Source organism: Pyricularia pennisetigena, chromosome 3 (assembly GCF_004337985.1).
Source record: "Pyricularia pennisetigena strain Br36 chromosome 3, whole genome shotgun sequence".
Lineage (NCBI taxonomy): Eukaryota > Fungi > Ascomycota > Sordariomycetes > Magnaporthales > Pyriculariaceae > Pyricularia > Pyricularia pennisetigena.
In genome coordinates, this window is record NC_043742.1 from 6,159,697 (window position 1) to 6,173,073 (window position 13,377).

Below are 13,377 nucleotides of genomic sequence, written 5' to 3' on the forward strand. Positions count from 1 at the left end.
TGTACTCACATCTGAACACAAACCGGCTAGATTGATCGCCACCTTCCCGAGATCAGCTGATAATTCTTGTACTGGCGTTTTGTATTGGGGTTTACCGGGAGCATAGCTTAATGGTTTTTTCGGCTGACGGGACCTGGTACCCTTGTCCTCGAATACTGGGCTGCTTCAATGTCTGCATTTGAGTTTGTGTACGATTTCATGGCTCAGTTTCGCAAGAACTCGGGCCACGGTGTAAAGGGATAAAAAAAAATAAAAAAAAAACAATCCAGTTAACGACGGCGCGTTGATGGGATAGATTTGATCCTGATCCCAATCCCTCATCTCACGAATAGAAGAATCCTAAAAATCCAACTGCCCCTACTAGCAGTAGTCTAGGTAACCAACCGTAGCTTTATGCCGATTCGTCTGTACTTGCATTGCATGCCAAGAGAGGGCTTGCTGACGATCTTCACGTCATGCGACGGATCAAACAAACAGCCCATGCTATGCGCATCGCTTCCATCGTGCAACCAATTAACCCAGCAAGCCCAGTTTGCCCATATGCTTCAGCAAAAAGGAATTGGAATTGCTGTGGGAAGAATTAAACGAATGTTTTACCCAATCGCGTCGCCCATCGCAACGTCCCTCACCATATCGCCGATTCCGGCCTCTGAATGCTATGTTACACTGTAATAGGGATCATCTGCCACCACCGGAAAACCCCTTTGACACCTTGCGCACTGGTAACCTGAACCCCTCTTTCACTAAATTAGAGTACAGATGCCGTCGGGGACGGTCCTTCTGATTGACAGGGCGTCGCGCCATGGCTAACAGGTTCCCAACTTGCTGGGCAGCAGCGGCATGGCGTTTTCTAGCAGGCCGCGTCCAACTGCCTAATTAGTGGATCAAGTGGGGTGCAACCCTTCTGGAACCAGTCCTGTAAAGACTAATAATACTCCACTCCCACAAAGATTGATTGACATTGTGTCTGCGCCCTCCTTTTATCAGCGAGCTGCGCACGACATGCAAGAGCGAAATGAATACCGCCCTCTACAAGTGCTACCACCAGAGAAGAAAAGAAGAAGATAAGAAAAAAAAAACGCATCGACGTCCCAGGCCTGGCAACCACCAGAGCTTTGATTAGGGTTTCCCTGAGTCTGAGATAAATCTATTTTCGGTCACGTCACGTCTCTTACGTTTCGATGTGGAGGAGGCTTCCTCTATACGGCATGGCCATGAAAGGTCCGGGATTCACGGGCAAGACGGCGACCGGAGACAATCCACCGAGTTTTATGACGGTGGCATATTTTTTTAGTTGCCTTTGACATGCACTAAGCCACCGGTCCAACACCGGCTCATTCGCGGGCGACTCCGTTTGCATGGCAGACACGTGCATGTTCAAGCAAATCGGGGGTCGCGAACGTGTTATCGGAGGCTAACGCCCGTCCACTTCTGGCAAAGTCGATCAACGGTTCCGGAATCCGCCATCCCCTAGCGTGGCTGAAGATTCCGGAACTTTTCTAGGACTTTAAAAGCAAGCCAACGCTTAGAATGGGCAAGGTGCTCTGTTGTGGATCCACGAACCAAATTCGATTTGACTTTCTCACCTGAACTGTTGTCAAGCTTTACCATATAAGAACTCATGTTTGACAGATGCCAAGACTAATCAAGATTAGGGGCTCAAATTACTTCATAAGGAGCGAGAGATCCGTCATACCTCTACACTCGAATCGAGGGCTCGTTTTTCCTATAAAGTTCGGTTACACATACGTACACAATACGACACCTTGAAATCTTGAATAGCCACTTATAGACATACTATCAGCTCATTAAGCACAGCAGTCATTCACTCATCTTCAGTCCTTGGGATTTGGCCTTGCATACAAACCATGACACGAGGCAGGCAACACCGCCATCGCTCGGCCACACCTTATCCTGGTCGCAGTCGAAGCCGAAACGGCACACACTGCGCTACGAATGCGATGCAACTGATAAGACACCTGGTGGAACATACACCTGGGCGCCTCAGCAAGGAGCGAGGCCCTAGTTGCTATTTTGGGAGAGAAGAAGCGGAATGCAGAGGACGGGCTCGTCATGTGAATCATGATCAGAAGTCTTTTGGTCGACGTGACAGCACAGACTCCAGTCGGACTCTTGTCCAAGATGATGCAGACGTTCTCGATCGCTTCCTTTCCAGGCTGTCGCGCCTTACCCGCGTCGCTTACGAGACGCGAGGTCGGGCAAGATCACCACTGCGACGGCATTGCCCTGACGCTTCTCGTCAGCACAGTCATAGACCTGTCAAGAGCCGCCAGTATCGTAGCCCTACGCCCAGTCCAGGCTCGAGCAGTGCGATGAGCTCGATTCGCGGCGGACGCGCTGACTGCTGGATGGTTTCCTGCTCGCAGAATGCTCTTCAACCGCAACGAAGACGGAGACAGGCGGAAAATGAAAATTCAAGGCTCAGACATGGGGGTGCAGATGATTGTCAGATGAACAGGGAACTGCAAAGAGCCTTTGAGCAGCTGAGTCTCGAGATGGAGCACACCCAAAGAACTTCGAAGCCGGATGACGTGAGCAGGCTTCGGCTGAGAGTCGAGGCTATGATGGAACTACTCAAGAGCAGAGGGGCTGCAGAAAATCGGCCAACCATACGATGGACGGCTGGCGAGTTGCCCAAGAGTGGACCTGGGGGAGCGCGAGGAGACCTGGAGTGCAGAACCACATCGATTCGATGGGCAGATCGCGCCACTTGACTGGATTCATGCGAAACCGCAATAGATGAAGCAGATTCGATCACAAGATAGGAGTCGAAGCTCCCGGGACTGACATGGCATCTGGAGGGGGGAAAACAATCAGACATAAATTCTCGCTCATGAACTACCTTGAAACTTAAGAACGCATCTCTCGCTCGCTCTCTCTCTCTCTCTCTCCCTGATAACCGAACCACAGAAATTAACAACTAATTACATCTGTAAGAGTACCCCCTTGCGCCCTTGTCAACCAGGCATGACAAGCCCTCCCATTTGCGGATACATGTTGTACATAATCGGTATAAGGATGTTACAGAGACCTTGTCTCCCCTCAAATTCCACCTCAAAAAATTACACGACCACCGTTAATATGCAAGACACCACATGCCCTCCCCTCCATCATCATCAAACTTGAATTCGTTGCGTCATCATAAAAGTCAGGAAGAGGCCGGAGCAGCGGCGGGAGGATCTTCTTTGGCAGGTTCCGGATCGGGACCAGCATCAGAAGGTTCTGGTTTCGGGTCAGGAGCCGCCGACTCGGCAACTGACGGTGCTTTTTCAGCCGCGGCTGGCGTATCGGGCTTGGGTTCGGGCTCAGGTGATGGCGCGCGCGACGCGGGCTTTTCGGGCTCAGGAGAGGGAGCACGCGACGCCGGCTTTTCGGGCTCAGGAGAAGGAGCAGCAGGCTTTTCAGGTTCGGGGGAAGGAGCACGTGATTGCGGTTTTTCGGGCTCAGGCGAAGGCGCACGCGACGGCTGAGGCTCGGGCTCGGGCTCGGGATCAGGCGCGGGCACGGGCGCCGGGGCCGGCGTCGATGTTCTCGCGCTCCTGGCACTCCTCTGACTCCTCCGGCCAGACGACTTTGAGCTCTTTGTGCTCTTTGCCGAGCTCTTTGTGCTTTTGGCCGAACTCTTGGAGCTCTTTGAGCTGCGCACCCTGCTGACCCTGCGCTGCAGCGGCGGCGGCTGCTCAGGCTGCGTGGCCGCAAAGGAGAGCCAGTTGCGGTACGTCCACATGAACCAGCCCAGCCCGGCGAGGAAGACGAAGAGCACCGAGCCGACGATGATGCCGACCAGCATGTTTGTGGGCAGCGGCTCCGCCCGACGTGCCAGCACGGCCGCCAGCGGCTTGTCTACCCCGGTCCCTCCCCTGGCGGCGCCGGCGGAGGGAAGGTCTTTTTGATGTGGGAGATACATGATGAAGCGGGAGGGAGGGTATAAAACCCTGGGGATTGGTAGTTGGGCGACGCGAGTGATTTTTTTTTTCTTTTTCCAGGGACTAATGGGAAGGATAACGCCTTCTTATTTGTTGCTCATTGACTGGGGTCTGATGCAGCCTGGAGGGCCCTCTTTAGTGACGACAGATATTCATTGTAAAAAAAAACAAAACAGGAGAAACTGCGTAGAAGTTGTGGTAGATACGGCGTCCTGGCAGTCACTCATATGCTTTCCGAACACAGCAAACAGTCTGGAAACTTCACCACGATTTCGGGAAAGCAGAAGCAACTCAAGACATCAGCGCACGGTTTTAATAGTCTCGTTGTCAAGAGCACACTAGCCCCCGGGTTTTCAATAAAATATAAAAAAAGAATTTGGGGTGATGGCGGGGTGGAACAACAGATTCGAGGATTGTATTGACGGACGGGAGAGATAATGTAAAGTGAGTAGGTTGGGGGATGAGCCATGCCAGCTGGCCAATGCGGAGACGAGGGGAAGACGTCACGCGGGATATGGATGAAGTACAATGGAATTTCTTTGCGAGTCGATTGATATCTTTCTACACGCGGGGTTGGCGAATGCAAAGAACAAATTGGCGAGGACGCTCGTTATTCCCATGTCTTTGATTCTGCCGGGTTGCATGGGTGAAAAAAAAAAGAATGTCGAGGCGAACGGCAACCGATTGGAGGTTGACGCTGGTGCTGATACGACTCGTTGCCATACCATACCTCCTCCCGCGTGGGCAAATACGATAAGGTAAGTAAGTGCGTAGAGTTACTATGTGTGACTATCCGTATATGATCTGTCTACTACCTACCCTTTCCGTATGTGACCTGATGGCAATCCAAACTGTCGAGAAAATGGATAAGGCATCGACGGACGTTGAGGAGGTTGGGCCGCTGGGTTGGCATGCGTGGTTATGCATGTGTCTGCAGGCGTGGCAGCACACCCAGCCAAAGGCCTAGATCGGCCGGTCGAGCGGCTCCAACCACCCGGCTGGCTAAAGCAGGGCTTGCATGTCGGGGAGAAGTTGTTGCCCAATCGATTAATCACTAACCAACGGGAGGTTTTATAGAAAGGTTTATAGTCGGTGGCATTGCTCGAGGAGCAGGACAGATATCTATTTCTGCGGCATGTTGAACCTATCGACGCTTCTTGTAGCCGTTTTTTTTTTTTTTTTTTACGGAGGCTTCTGCGAGTATTTGGTTTGTGTGTATCTTTATTTTTTTGTTGCACCAAATTTATTTCCAAGGTGGCATTGCACAACCTGTCTCATCTCCGTACGTCATCCCATTACTTTTATAACAAAGCTGTGGTTTTTGCTTTTGCGCAAGCCAAGGTTTACTGCATGCGGGAATGTGCATGAGCTGTGGTCCAATCACAGTCTAATCCTCATAGACGTGACCACAGCCATCCGTGGCAACAACAAGCAAACATCTTTCGTAGTATAGGGGTTAGTATGCAAGCTTGTCACGCTTGAGACCCGGGTTCGAATCCCGGCGAGAGAGACCCACCTACGGCATCCTCAGGACGCCTACAATGTTTTTGCTTTTTTTAAACCAATTCCCTCTATTATTCTCCTATTGCTCCGGCGTAATTGACATGGCCTATTTGATTTGAACACTCGTCACAAATATGTTCTCTTACCATAGTGGTTATTGTTGTTAACGTCTATTGTGGCGTCAAGTCCATAACGCTTCCCCGCACAGTTTATGGCAGCCTTTTCCTCTGTTGTGTCTGAACCCCAATCAATTGTTTAGAGATCACGAGGGCTGCCTGCGCAGTTGTAAGCTTTGCTTTTATCGCCTCGCAGACCGCGAGTTGAGAAGTGGCAGTATGAGAGCTGAGTTGCGACACTCGGTCTGAAGGTCTGTTTTTCTTGACCGCCATCAGCATGACCAGCAGCAATTAGTCTAGATTTACCTACAAATCTAGCAGCTTCATTTCGCGGCCAATTAGAAGAGGTGTCCTGTCACTTTGGGCTTGATATTGAACGAAAATCCCCAAAAGCTTTCCATCTTCAATGCCTATGGAGCGCACGAGTTGGAATTTTGATCCTTCAGACCTTCAGACCCCTACCTGACCGTCTTTACCCGGCCAAACAATTCACAATCTTGGAGCAGGAAGATGATTAGGTGAGACCGATCCTCGGCGGGGGCCTCTTGCAGTATTCATGGATCAATTATGGGAGTTTGGGGCCTTGCTGCTCAATTCCTTCTCCGTATGCGGCGCAGCAAACTCGAGAGGATTTAGACCCCAACCAACCATACCGAGATCCTTTTCCAACGGCCAATCATGTCACCTCCTTGGCGGCAACGTTTGCTTGTTTGAGCTGTATCATTCCAAACATGAGTGAATGACATTGAAGAGAATGGATCGCCTTTGCAAGTGACCATATAAAAGCTTCACAATGGTCTGTGACGGTAGCTTTCTGAGCTCAATATTCTATCCTATATCTCACGAATATTTTTTTTTAAAGAGCTTCACGCAAATCGATCTTGTAATACACTAATTCTCATAAATAACCCCTCAATGTTTGTCGACAACTTCATCCCCGCCATGGCCACCATGGCTTCCCTATCAGGCCTGGCACTAGCAGTCGAAAACTTCAAGCCAACCGTCAAGCCTATGGCCTTTGACATGTATGGAATGGATAAAGACCTCAGACTGCACATGCCACCCATGTCGATCTCGGACATCAAGGTTGAGTCTTGGATCCCGGGGAAGATCCCTTACACATGTTTCAACGGCGAAGGCCTCAAGGGCACTTTTGCAATGACGACAATCAACCCATGGGAGTTTCACGTTTTCAACGTCACGTTCAAGGACTGTGATAGGTCCTGGGTCGTCTGTCGTCACTACAATGCCGGCGCTAGCGAGTTGGAAGTAGTCAAGGTAAGCAAGAAACACCACCAGAATATTACATGTAAAATGCAAACAGAGAGACCCTCTCGAGCACATCTCACCAAGCTCACCAAGTCCACATAAAACGAAACCACATGAAAAAAAAATAAAAAAATAACAGGGGATAAGCGCAATGCCAGTCGGCATCCGAGAAGCCGTCTCCGTGTTCACGGCAGTCCCGCTCAACATGCCAGGCGGGGTGGCGGCGTGGGTGCACGACGGCGACACGATGGTGGTGCAGGACCCCGTCTACTGGTCGTCGCCGTACCTGCTCATGCACGAGGCCACGCACGCCCTGGACTGGACCACGCTGAGCCCGGCACCCTTTGACCGTTTCTGGAGCTACGGGGACGAGTGGCGCGCCGCCGTCGACAGCGACGGCGTCGTGCCCAGCGTATACGCCGCCAACGCCGCCGGGCCCGACCAGTTCAACCTCAGAGAGGACTTTGCCGAGGTCGGCGGCATCGCCCTCTACGACCTCAACGTCCCCGGCGGTATCGGGGCTTTTCACAAAAACGCCTCGGCCATCTCGGCGCAGCTGGCTCTGTACAAGAAGGTGGTCGGGGAGGCGCGCATCGTCAAGGGTGGGAGGTGCTCGGCTGCAAAGGCGCATGTCAGGAGGATCGTGGACATTGCTGGGTTCAGGGATGAGGATGTCGTCGGCGAGGCGGATGCGTCCAGGATGGCTGCTCATGATCTGATGGCTCCCCCTATCGAGCCTCTTTTTTCTTCTTCTTCAAGCCAGCTTTCGTTGAATGGGGCGGGAGTAGCGAGGGATGCGCTATAAAGATGATGAATCGCATTTTTGTTTTGGGGAGGGTGAGTGTGAGTTAGATTTACGGCATAGCGTGGCGATAGATACTACACCAGCATGAATGCAGCATCCTGTGAGTTTTTAGTTGAGGTTTAGCCCATTATATATTATACAAGAAGCTATTAATTGCTTTGTTCTACACCTGCCGTAACGGCCTTTCGTGTGAGGAATCAGACATATCTCATTGGAGAACCACGTCACCAACCACCGGCCTGTGGTCGCTCACACGCATGCCATCCACGGTGTGATCCCAGATCTCGTACTTGACAACCTTGTAAGGGTATCCGGCGGCAGCACCCAGCCAGATGAAGTCGATCCTGCTCTCGCCTGCACCCTCGCGGAAAGTGGTGTAGGTGGTGGTGTAGGGGCCGGCGTGCTGGTCGTGGGTGGCGAGGTCGTACAGCTCGCCCTTCATGAAGCCCGTGTCGGCCAGGGTCTTGAAGGCGTCGCTGTAGGGGGCCGAGTTGAAGTCGCCGGTCAGCGAGACGCCCAGGGGCCCGTAGGCGGCGCGGGCGGCCTGGATGCGGGTGACGACGACCTTGATGCCCTCGCTCCGGGCCTGGGCGCTCACGTTGTCGAGGTGCGTGTTTGCGTGGATGAACTTTTGGCCCGTGGCGATGTGCTCAAACACGGCCGTGGTCACGATGCGCCTGCTGCCGGCGCCCCAGCCGAACGAGACCGAGTCCGGCGTGGGCGACAGCCACTTGGTCTCGGACGCGAGCACCCTGAGCTGACTGGTCTGGTAGAAGATGGGGCTGTACTCGCCGCTCTTCTTGCCGTCGTCGCGCGCGACGCCGACGTGATCCCAGCCGTCGCCCAGGGAGCTCTGGATGTCCTTGAGCTGGTTGTCGAGAACCTCCTGCATGCCGATGACCATGGGCGCGCCGTCGGGCGTCGCGCTGACGATCTGGTTGAGCTTGTCGTAGAACTTGTACTGGCGGCAGCGGGACTTGCTGGCCCAGCAGAAGATGTCGAACCACGGCTTCTCGCCCTCCTCGAGGCTGGTGGCCGCGTAGCGGATGTTCCACGAGACGATGCGCATGGAGAGCGAGGCCATGGCGGTGTCGACGGCCAGCAGGCCAAACAACAACGAGGTGAGCTGCATAGTGACGGTGGGAGTTGTGGAAGGAAGTAACAAAGAAACGAGGTCTTGTTACAGTATCTGTGTAAGGAAGAGCCTTGGTTCACACAGATGGCAGTCGGCAGAAACAAAGAAAAAGAAAAAAAAAAAGAGCGACGAAGAGAGGTCGGGATGCCCTGACTGGAGGAAGATCATAGTCAGTTGCCAAGTCTGCCGGGGAACCGACGACTTATATACCAAGGAGGGACGCGTGCTCCTATCTCGTCGATTATTGCTTGCTCCAGTTCGAATGTTTCCTCATCTATCCTGTCTGTGTTGATGGGGTTGCATCGATGCTGCGGAGCAATCCCCTGGCTGCATCGATGCGGAGCAATCCCCTGGCTGCATTGATATTCCGTCGCCTGCGGTCTCGGCATGATTGGTAAAGCCCCTTCTGGGTTTTACCAGGTAAGCCGAGCTCCATTCATCCCTGACATGTGGAGGCAGAGAAACAGAGTCGGCAATATGCGGTAGGTAGCGCCGTAGATTGTAGATGGAGAAACCACCCAGAAAGAAAAAAGCTCCAGAGTACTACATAGATCCTTTTTTGCTCGGACTCACGGTAATTATCTTATCTTCTCTTCCGGTTTCGCTGTTGTGTCCGCAAGTCAAATTTGGATAGACACTTATCCACTTACATACCTACCTCACCACCACATGCCGACAGTCAACCAATATTTTCCTGGTGACGCGATCCATCACGACCGTGTGTTTATAGTCTGAAGACAACACAAAGTCGGGCAAAAATTGGCCATCACAGTCGCCAGGGGCTACGAGTATAAGCAGTGGTAGAAAAAACCCCCCCATACTCAGGGCTAATCTGAAAGAGCGAAACAATACCTATATATTAGTACATCCAAACCTAATCAGTGACTTGGATTCAATAGCAATTCAATCTTGCGCAATCAAAAATGTCGGATCGCCACCATCCCTGGTGATGTCTACTACGAAAGTGGCCCTCAGGGAGTTGAGAAGCTCCTCACGATCAGGGCAAAATTCGTCAACCCGCACGAGCCCTACCCAGTCTCAGCAGCCCACACCCACTATTAGGGGGTGTATACAGGCTGGATCACCCACACGAGACCTGCCCACGGCTATGAGTTCCTCCCCCCCAGGCGTGCAGTGATGAAGCCATGCGACACGATCTCGCTATCACTGATGTTGATAGCGTCTCTGCGATCATGAATGGACCCGTGTGGGTGCAATCGTCAACTGGTGGACTTGAGAAAGTTATTCATCCTGCCACCGGTGGTAATTCTTTTACTGAATTGGTATTGGGGCCGGAGTTTTAAGATTAAAACTCTAAGCAATCCAAAAGGACTGGTCAGACCTTATTCGTGGAGTGTTGCGTTTGGCGGGGGCCTCCAAGGTTCAGGGTCTTTGCAACTCCACCATCTGCAATTGCCCGCTAGTTCAGGGGAAGTCTTCCAAAAGATTGGATGAAGAAAGCATGGAACATGGAACCTGTAAACGGATGGATTGATGCTTTAAATAAATCCTTTCTTTCTGGAAGGAATTCTTGGTGACATTGATGACTCGCCAACATTATTTCTTCCGCGTGCGAATCATTACTATCTAGTCTCTAGCATCCAAGCAATCCCACAAGTGTTGATAGTATCATATCACACTCTGTCTAAATCACCTCCTGAGCGACAGACAGCTTTTGTTGCTAGCCGTTGGATTGCAGTACTGTACCGGGCTTTTTACCGAATTCAGAACATCAATCAGACTGTAGGGCTGATCCCATTGGATGGCACCCGCCACAAACGTGATCACCCCCCGCGCTCTCGGTGCCAGAGCGTTACACCACAAAGGGGATCCCTGCGCGCCCAGCCAAATTCTGCATCTGCAGAAAATTACGCTGTACAAATCGGGAGCCTTGCTTTTTTATTTCCTATTTTTAATTTTGAGTTTCTGATTTTCTTCCTGTGTCTGGGCTTTTTAATTCAAAGAAAAGTTCAAGTACATGCCAAACTGCTCAAATGACCATATGAACCTTCAGTATGATACCCGGTCGATTCATCATTTCGCTCTTTCCGCCTTGCCAAACCGTGCAGTGAGGGATTGAAAAATAAAACAAAGAAAAAGAAAAAAAAAAGGTCATCTTCCGCGCTAAGCTGCTAGCTTGATCCAGTACTCGCGGCCGAAAGGATATGGCGAGCCCGTCGCTGAACTCTGCCTTTGGGAGCGATAGCCAGGACTTCGACTCGGTTTCCCTGCGGCAGCGCTTAAGCAAGCCAGACGACTTTGAGTCTTGGAAGAAAGTCGTCTACGAGCGGCTGCGCGAACGTGGCCTCTCGCACGTGCCCCTAGTGCCACCAGCCGCTTCGGATCGGGAGCGAGATGCCAGGTTCCAGAGGCGGCCGACTGCAGATGAGCTGCGTAGGGTCACCCTCATGCTCAAATTCAGCGTCACAGCCCGGGTCAGATATCAGTTTCTTGGTGGACCGCACTTCAATAATGAGAAGCCTTGGGAGATGTGGTCTGCCATCCTTGAATGGGCAGGAAAGCGGCCGGAAATCGAAAGCCATGGAGTTTCGTACACGGCACATAAACCCGTCAGGCCTCGCTTCCTCTTTGACAAGCTCAGCTCTCTCCTGCAAAGCATCGCCACTGTGAGCCTCACTTCTTTTGATAGCTTCGAGGCCTACGTGGCAAGGTTCAACAACCTGCGTAAGCAGCTACTGGACATTAGTTGCAGCCTCAGTGAGAAGCAATATATAGCATTCTTTATCGTGGGCATCAAAGACATCGAGGAACAACAGGAATGGATTCGACATGTCAAGGAGGCCATGGAAACAAACCCCGGGATCACTTTGGACTGGGTTCTGTCTATTAACGGTGCCAATTCAAGACAATACTCTCCTGTTCCGGATGGAAACATGGCGAGTAGGGCCGTGAAGGAAGAGGAGAATGCCCATGTTCCATATGAAATACCATTTTCTCATCGTCAAAGCCAGCCATACCATCGTACCAAACTCGAGCCGAGAGAAGGCTCTGCGTATGACAGTTATAGGCCAGCCTACAATGGTGGCCGGGGCAAGGTCCCTAAAAATTCGCTGGATCTCCGTGCAGATTCTGGAACGCAAGGGCGACCTCGAGGGAAAACAGCTATTGATGACGAGCCGCTGAGGAAGCCTCACATAAGAGCACAGGATGATCTTTCCAGGGCCGATCGCCCTTCCATTCATTCCAAGCCCCGGCATGATAATATCGAGAACAAGCTCACAAAGATAGATGTTAGCGAGCTCTTGCCGCACAGTAGCACCGGTGACCCTGACGAAGATAACGTGTCGAACCAGGTTCGGAAGCCAAAGTTGGAAACTGCTATTGACAGCAATAATTCGACGGCTGGAGAACCGCACGCTCTTTCTTGTGCCGTGGGGATGACTGAGACCATAGCGTCCCAACCGCCAACGTCGGTCAGCAGCAAAGCTGCAACCTCGACAGTTAAGAAAGTAACCTTTGATGACAGGCCGCAGTCTGTCGGTGGTGCTGGGCGGCATGGTAAAAGCGCAGCACCTGTGGGGCAAAACACGAACAAAACTTCCAATATCCAGATCAGGGGTTCCAGCACTGCCAGTTCCTCATCTCCAAACCAGGCAAATCCGGAAAATATCGAGTCAAACCCGATAACTACAAGCCCAGCCTGTTCCCGGCCTTCCACCATGCCACAGCGCAGGTTTGCCGCTGCTGAAACAGAACAAAGCTCTAGCCATATTCCTGCCAGAACATCCACGACAGCACCGCAAATGAGCAAGGGCCAGGCAAATGCTTCAGCGCCCAGCCCCGACCAGCCTTTAAATGGATCTCGAAAGGGCTCCCCAGTGACTTTGGTATCTGGCCCGAAACTTCCCGCAGCGGTCACAGGTAATTGATTTCAGCCCATGACAGTGAAAACAGTCTACAGAAGCCAACATTGAAGACGACAATGCTAACCAAAGATATGATATGTACTTCAGGGGGCGCAGTCGAGGAGAAGGATTTGGTGAACACCGGGTCTACATCATCTCCAGTTTTAGCAAATGCAGACTCCAGCAGATCGCCCAAGAAGGCCCCTCATCGAATGGCTCAAGAGTCAGGATCGCCCCAAAAGCCGAGGAGTGATACTCCCCCAGTGTCCAAGAAAAGGGGGCTGCAGGACGAACCGGGCAAGGATCCATCAACAACTGGTCCACCAGTCAAGAAGAGAGTTAGTGCCAATCATCTGATGCAAAGTATGTTGTATAAGCGACGATCAATAATTTGACATTACAACACTGTCCGACGACAAAGCTGGCCGATAGAGAGGGTGTTTTTCTTTTTTTTTTTTTTAAGGTAATCATAAGTTGGGCTGCAAAACTGGACGTCAAATGGGTCGCAGTCATCATCACGCCTCTTTTTGCGCCCGAGTCACCACTTTCGAACAAGGGTAACAAGTTACTATCAATCCTCTGATCCAAATTGTTGGATGGAGTGAGTAAATGAGCGGGAGAACTTGAGATTTTTTAAAACAGTTCCTTATTTCTGGCGTCTTTGGGAACATTTTGTCTACCATATACTATCGGAATTGTGTCAGGAAGAAAGTGGTTGGGTTGGCCAAGATCGAGA

The 13,377-nt window shown here is 51.7% G+C and overlaps 5 protein-coding genes across 5 annotated transcripts; 3 read left to right on the plus strand and 2 right to left on the minus strand.

Moving 5' to 3' along the window:
- Positions 1 to 1,868: 1,868 nt before the first annotated feature.
- PpBr36_03410 (uncharacterized protein) lies at positions 1,869 to 2,735 on the plus strand (the record flags this gene model as incomplete). Its single annotated transcript, XM_029890582.1, has 1 exon — positions 1,869 to 2,735. One exon carries the CDS (start codon positions 1,869 to 1,871, stop codon positions 2,733 to 2,735), a length of 867 nt encoding a protein of 288 aa, XP_029754153.1.
- Positions 2,736 to 3,169: 434 nt separating this feature from the next.
- Positions 3,170 to 3,928, minus strand: PpBr36_03411 (uncharacterized protein; the record flags this gene model as incomplete). Its single annotated transcript, XM_029890583.1, has 1 exon — positions 3,170 to 3,928. One exon carries the CDS (start codon positions 3,926 to 3,928, stop codon positions 3,170 to 3,172), a length of 759 nt encoding a protein of 252 aa, XP_029754154.1.
- A 2,553-nt stretch (positions 3,929 to 6,481) lies between these two features.
- On the plus strand, positions 6,482 to 7,640 carry PpBr36_03412 (uncharacterized protein; the record flags this gene model as incomplete). The annotated part of the gene is made up of 2 exons (XM_029890584.1): positions 6,482 to 6,844; positions 6,975 to 7,640. 2 exons carry the CDS (start codon positions 6,482 to 6,484, stop codon positions 7,638 to 7,640), a joined length of 1,029 nt encoding a protein of 342 aa, XP_029754155.1.
- Positions 7,641 to 7,848: 208 nt separating this feature from the next.
- On the minus strand, positions 7,849 to 8,772 carry PpBr36_03413 (uncharacterized protein; the record flags this gene model as incomplete). The annotated part of the gene is made up of 1 exon (XM_029890585.1): positions 7,849 to 8,772. One exon carries the CDS (start codon positions 8,770 to 8,772, stop codon positions 7,849 to 7,851), a length of 924 nt encoding a protein of 307 aa, XP_029754156.1.
- A 2,150-nt stretch (positions 8,773 to 10,922) lies between these two features.
- PpBr36_03414 (uncharacterized protein) lies at positions 10,923 to 13,036 on the plus strand (the record flags this gene model as incomplete). The annotated part of the gene is made up of 2 exons (XM_029890586.1): positions 10,923 to 12,657; positions 12,750 to 13,036. Coding segments are annotated over 2 exons (2,022 nt in total), but the record flags the coding sequence as incomplete, so codon positions are not given.
- Positions 13,037 to 13,377: the final 341 nt, after the last annotated feature.